General features: G+C 33.7%; 1 protein-coding gene and 1 pseudogene across 1 annotated transcript in view; both read right to left on the reverse strand.

Moving 5' to 3' along the window:
• Positions 1–2235: 2235 nt before the first annotated feature.
• LOC107679261 (probable imidazolonepropionase) lies at positions 2236–5447 on the reverse strand (annotated as a pseudogene).
• An 884-nt stretch (positions 5448–6331) lies between these two features.
• snrpf (small nuclear ribonucleoprotein polypeptide F) overlaps positions 6332–7120 on the reverse strand; it is a 2371-nt gene continuing 1582 nt past the window's right edge. Inside the window, exons 2-4 of the mRNA XM_016474770.1 lie at positions 6952–7077; positions 6656–6720; positions 6332–6558 (exon numbers count right to left, since the gene is read on the reverse strand). Coding sequence (XP_016330256.1) covers positions 6492–6558; positions 6656–6720; positions 6952–7077 — 258 coding nt within the window. The 3' untranslated portion in view covers positions 6332–6491. The remainder of the gene's footprint in view (positions 6559–6655; positions 6721–6951; positions 7078–7120) is intronic.

Below are 7120 nucleotides of genomic sequence, written 5' to 3' on the forward strand. Positions count from 1 at the left end.
GAAACTGATATTTTTTTTCAGGATTGTTTGATGAATAAAAAGTTCAAAAGCACAGCATTTATTTGAAATTGAAATCTTTCTAACATTCTAAATGTATTTACTGTCACTTTTGATCAATTTAATGAATCTTTGATTAATAGAAGTATTAATTCATTTTTTTTTTGTTAATTATTGGCCCCACATATTTGAACAGTACCGTGGCTAGCTAGAGATATCTAGACTGAGAGATACCGACCTTGAGGTGAATGTTGCGTATGAAACGCTGCTGAGCTTGATGCAAGGTTTGCTTGATTTCAGGTCTTCCTTTGTGCAGGTCTATAAACTGTGATGCATATTAATTTTTCAGAATGTACAGAAGGTCAGTGATGATCCTCTTATAACAGTGACTGTACTCCTCTGGCGGCTGCTTCCCTCCAAGACCCTGTTCCACTTCCCAGTCCAACACTGAAACATACACAACATTTGGCTTTGTGATTCAATTAGGCTTCTTTTTCTTCCTTCTCTTTCTTGTCTAGCGGCACAAGACTCTGCAGATCAGGAGGACTGTTTGACGAAACCTGGTCCTTTAACACCAAAGAAGAGCTAATTAATGTATGTAAGATCACATCATGGCTGCGTAAATCTCTGTGATTATAATAATTGCTTAAAACATTAACATGTCATACTAACCTTGAACACAATTTGTTTGCTGAAACACTACAGCTTCTTTCTCCTCAAGAGATGAATTCTGCGTGGCTCCCTTTGAGTGACGCAAATGGTACAGGAACAGTGAAAAAATAATGCATTTTCTAATTATTTAAATTATTTGTAGCTTCCTTTGTTGGAATTTTTCAAATTCAGATGATCCTTTTAGAAATGACGTAATTCGTTTTTTGACCATTGTGGTATTTTTATATATTTTTTTTTTTTTTTTTTTTTAAATATTGTGTTAGCGGTCAGAAATGAACGGAATTTCAAAAATTGCTTGTAAATGTTTCATTATTCTATATTATCATCAAATCTTGGATTCAGTATTTTTGTCAACTTAGCTTGTTCAACCAGTCAGTAACTTGCATTAAATATATATATATATTTTTTAAATATTTATATTTCATCTGTCTTTATTTCATTGTTTTTTCTTTATACATTTTTTTATTCTGTATTTACATTTTTTTTTTTTACATATTTTTAAAATATTTTTTTCAGTATTTGTTTTATTCATTAAGTCTTTCTTTATTTGTAATTCATTTCAAATTTGATTTTCATTTTTCTTAATATTTCTTTTATTTATCAGTATTTATTTCATTATTTTTTGTGTATGCAATAATTAAAGTGCAATAAACATGATTTAAGCCTGATAATCTGAAGCATTTTAAATAGAGAATATTCATTAATCATTAATTATTCCTTTAATTGTAATTCATTTTACAATACAATTTTGTTTTTCATAATATTTTTTTTATTTTATCTTTATCTTTTTCATTCTTTTTCTTTGTTTTATTATTTCCTATTTCAAAAATATTTGAGTATATATTTGAGACACAGCAGTCTTTGATTGGTCAACTGATTTGCGGTGGCGATCAAGTCACCATATTTCATATATATATATGAAAACGTAATGAAATAAAGACTGCTGTGTGCACTAGGAGAGAAGATAGAACTGGTACTAAACCGTGCATTTCCTTTACGATGACAGAAACATTTTGGAGATGGAAGGACACACTGATACAAAACAATTTGTGACCCTGGACCACAAAACCAGTCATAAGGATCAATTTTCTGAAATTGAGATTTATACAGCATCTGAAAGCTGAACAAATAAGCTTTCCATTGATGTATGGTTTGTTAGGATAGGACAATATTTGGCCGAGATACAACTATTTGAAAATCTGGAATCTGAGGGTGCAAAAAAATCTAAAGATTGAGAAAATCGCCTTTAAAGATGTCCAAATGAAGTTCTTAGCAATGCATATTACTAACCAAAAATTAAGTTTTGATATATTTACGGTAGGAAATTTACAAAATATCTTCATGGAACATGATCTTTACTTAATATCCTAATGATTTTTGGCATAAAAGAAAAATCTATAATTTTGACCCATACAATGTATTTTTGGCTATTGCTACAAATATACCCCAGCGACTTAAGACTGGTTTTGTGCTCCAGGGTCACATTTTGTTTGATTTTATACAGCTTTTGTAAATAGAATGACCTTTAATTTGTGTGAATATTTATACAAATTATGTATTTTTATCAACAAAACGTTTTTTTTAATCTTATCATTGAGGATGGTTCCATGTGGTTTACTAACCATGGTAATAAAAATTTTACCACATAATCTTGTGTCGATTTATTGAGGGACTGGTCGTGGTGCAGGATCCTCAAAGGTTCAAGACTTTGTCATTTTCATAAACAATCTCGCCTTTGATTATGACATATCTGATGAGCTCCTGATGGCTCCCGAACTGGTAGACCAGATGTTCCCACCTGCAACAGAGGGAAAGATCTCAAATTCTAACAACCTCCTTATCAAGTCCCATCAAGCACCAGTTATAATCCAAACCTGTTTATCTGAATATTAATAACTGATTTTATAGTGTTATGTTATCATCATTGATATACTATTATAGTTTTATTCATATTTTTTATTAGATTTTATTTTTATATCTTCTGTTTTCACTCATTTTAATTATTTTGTTGTGTTTTTGTCATTTTTATTTGTTGTTTTTTAATACGTCAAGAGTTTTCATTCATTTTTATTTATTCGTTTAAGTTAAATTAATTTGAGATATTTTAGTACTTAGTTGAACTAAACAAAACTGAGAAATGTTGATTTGGCCACTAGCTGAAATAAAATACGTTTTTTTATGTTTAACTTTATTTCAGTTAATGTTTATTTTATTTCAAATAACATTTTATATTTTAGTTTTAATTAACTATAATAACCGTTTTGTATATTGAACTATTTTTATGCCTTATTCCAACAACTTGTGAACATAACTATTCAGCAGTTGCCCTCGAAGATCCCTAGGTACTGTATGGATATGATCTAACCGTGGTGCATTGATGATCACAAGGTCTCCCTGTTTCCCAATTTCAAGCGACCCATGCATATGTGAACGGTTGAGAGCGTAGGCTGCATTTACAGTATACTTGCAGCCAAAGCTTCTGGCATAGACATCTTCATCAGCACACCGGCCAAGTGCATCACCATAGGCTAATAAACAAACAATGAAATGGAGTGGTCAGGTCAAATTTCTACTGATAACTTTTGTTCAGAAAAGTTTTGAGTCTTATGGTCACCATTGAGCAGCAGTAGGCATTGGGGTTGAAGTCACTGCCAAGAGCCACTATTACTCCTGCATCAAGCATATCTCTTGCACGTGGTGGAGCAAGCCTTCCACAGACACAAGGAGAATCAAATCCCTATTTTATGGGAAAGACAAGACACGGTCAGTCTGAGGGGTGAGCACATTATCATTGTGGCTATTTACCGTAATATATAGGCAGTGGTGGGCAGGAGGACCGCTGATGTTTTAGCTTTTGCCATCGCAGCAATTCCATTATCTGTCACTTCTTCTAAATGGCTGATGGCTAAAGCGTCAAGTTCTGCCCCAAGCTATTAGATTGGAGGACAAAGAGGAGACACAGATGGTTTAAGAACAACACCATTTGAATGTTCAAGCATGTGTGTGCAAGAAAGTATGTGAGTATGCATGCATACATGTGCCGAGTTCATGGGATGGAGTTCATCGCCATGCAAGTTGATGCTGAGGCCCATATCTTTGCCAGCTTGGAGTATGCAACGTGTTGAGTTCAGATCAAACACACCTTTCTCACAAAATACATCAATGTTGTCCACCTGCAGTTCACCTGAAGCAATTTGCATTTTTATCTTGGGCAACTGCACTGCCACAATGTTCTGTGTGGCTTCCTCCATAGTTTTACCTCTGAGTGGGGAAAGAAAATGGATGTTACACAAATTAAGAGTTGTTTACTGTTTAAAGGTTTGGGGTTGGTAAGATTTGTTAATTTATTTAATAAAAAAATACAGCAAAAACAGTAATAGTGTGAAATATTATTACGATTTAAAACAACGGTTTCCTATTTTAATATTTTTTAAAATTTAATTTATTTCTGTGAGGCAAAGCTGAATTTTCAGCATCATTACTCCGGTCTTCAGTGTCACATTATCCTTTAGAATCATGATTCTAATATGATGATTTGGTAGTAGAATCAATTTTAGGACTGTAAAAACATGATACAAAAATATGTATAAACTACATCTACATATTTTGTATTAAAAAAAAACAGTTTAGACCAGCTTAGTATATGGTAAAATCTTTTTGTAAAGACTGTACTTGGGCACTGCGTGGGTTCCGCAGTATGTTGCTGATATCCCGATTGGCAGTGAGTTTGTGGCTGAATTGATCACCCTCAGCATCTTGAGTTCAGTGTCCAGCTCAAGACCATATCCACTCTTACACTTTGGTTCCAGCTCTCATCATGCGCTCCAGACGTTAGGTTGCTGAGCAAGTATGTGTCACTGTGAAATGGATTCCACCTCCTGCTTCATGCACTTCCATATATGTGGCACCGGCCAGCTGTACACACAGCAGGGCACAATGATAATGCTTCATCACATGTGTTAAGATGCTTTGATGTTAAGATACTCATTCAGATAACTTCTCTGACACCAAGACTTAAAGATATATTCATTCAATTAAAAAAATGTAAGAGGAGAGATAGATGGACTTAAATGAGAGCAAAACCTTCATGGCAAATTCGTGCACTCTGTCTCCGGCCCATACTGGATGTGTGTGTGCATCAACCAGACCTGAAACATGTGAAGATTCTTTCAGCTTTTTTTTTTTTTTTAAAGGAATTGTCAACAGAAATGGTCAAACTTTTTATTTTGGGTGGTAGATGTAACACTTACCAGGGAGAACACACATGCCAGATGCATCCAGAACACTGTCAAACTTTGCTCCTTTGAACTAAGACTGGATGATGTCTGCCGGTCCAACAGCTTTTATTAGTCCATCACTACACACAAACACACGGCTAAATGACATACTATATACTTATCTTTTTTTCTTTGAGGACGTCCCCAAGATAGATTTTTCTCATTTCTATATTTCATTCATATACAGTTACTACAAAAACTGTAAGTATTCTATCCTAAACATAAACTTACTATAAGAAATGGCTTATTGTTTACAAAGATACAATAAATGTGACGTATAAGATATGCTAACGAAAAATGAACATTTGCCAAATGTTTATTTACAAGCTGAATTCATCACACAATGAATAAGTGAAGACTTTGTCCAATCAGCACACTGCCATTCTCAACGACAGCCAGCGTCTGCATCCCATCTCTGGTAAGATACTTTTCACCATTTCTACAAACTAAGACCACTTGTGTTGCACTCTTGACTAAAAGTCTGAAACTGCTTGCAGACATTGTTAGGTTAACTGTGGTGCAAGTGATTCAGAGCAGAGCTCAGGGATAAAAAAAAGTGGGTAAATATTAAGCGAAGCCAAAAATTGGGTAACTTGGACGAAGTTATGTAAATTACATAATACAGCAAAAATAATAGTAATAAAAAACTTATTTTATTAGTATTAGTTTCGCCTCACTTTATCACACACAAAAAATTTAACCTTTGTTTTCAAACAACGCAGAAAGCATTGCACTAGTTAGGTTTGAACATGTCCTAAAACCTTCATAATAGGCAAAATAACAGGAAGAAATGTTTCTCCTTCTCGTCTGTGTAATTTCCCAGAACAAATCTGTCTAAAACTGAATGTATTAGTTTATTTAAAATAGCAGGAGTGACTACTGGGGAACAGAATATGATTTTACATCCTCAGAAAGATTAATACCAAACTGTATAGGCTAAATTAATAGTGAGATAAAACATTAATACATGTAGTTTACTTTAATTAGAAATGTAATTGATAATTAATTCAATTTGATAATTTAGAAAATTAGAAAGGCATGCTGAATAGGCCTAATCTTAAAGTGAACTTTAGCATTCATTAACCACTTTACTAATGTGACCTATTATTACCAAGTGAAACTTGTTATTAATTGATAACGAAAAAGACACAAGGTGGGTCTTCCTTCTGTACTTAACTGGATAATTGGTATTACCAGAGACTGTATATGGCATTAAAACACCGAATTAAAGTTTGCTAAAACACGAAATCTCATTCAAAGACAAACAATATTTTTCTTTGGAATAACATGCACTTATGAATTGTTGCATTAAGTAAATAGGGTCCATTTTAATTTCACGTGGACTTTAAATATTACAGCCAGCCAAAGAAATGACAACAAAAACATACAAACAGCACAATTTATTTGTCATTGTGCCACCAATAACTTTTACAGTGTAAAAAATAACTAACAATTTTACAAGGAAAAGAGACATAAAACTGAGACAAACTGCTAAATAACCAATAAATCATCCAATCCGATTAGAAACAGAAATCAAGTGACTCTTCATTCTCTCATCTCGCCGTCTTCTTCCTCTTCTTCTACTCCTCTTATGTACAAAATATTATTACACCTTCAGAAAAAGGAAACAAAATCATTATTATTTAAATCTAAGAATGCATTTTCTGATATTACAGAGTTGTAAATTGAGTTTAATTTGAAAACCTTACCTGACGAGCACCTCACCAAGATGACCCGCTAATGCTCCATCCACATATTCTTCTGTGTTGGCCAGCTAGATATAATCAGAGAAACAGAGCTCAATTAATCCATATGGACTACTGACAACGTTCTGCTTAACCTATAGCAATCAATATAAACATAGATGTAAGCATGGATTTAAATTTAACTGGATATCATGCATGTTATGACCCGCTACTTTGCTATGGATATTGTATGTAGCTGATCAAAACACCAGCATCAATGACTGATAGATTTATAAAGCGTGAATTATAATCAGACATGCCTGCATGTTCATGTAGCCATCCACCGACACCAGGTAGCCCTTGTACTCCATACCCCACTTCAGCTTCACCATCACAGGCTTTCCCGTGAGGCCGTTCAGAAAGGGCTTGGGGTTCAGCGGCAAACTCTGCAGAAAAGAGTTCAGTGTTAGATATTAAATCTAAAAAAAA

This window comes from Sinocyclocheilus anshuiensis, unplaced genomic scaffold, assembly GCF_001515605.1.
Source record: "Sinocyclocheilus anshuiensis isolate Anshui unplaced genomic scaffold, SAMN03320099.WGS_v1.1 scaffold1644, whole genome shotgun sequence".
Lineage (NCBI taxonomy): Eukaryota > Metazoa > Chordata > Actinopteri > Cypriniformes > Cyprinidae > Sinocyclocheilus > Sinocyclocheilus anshuiensis.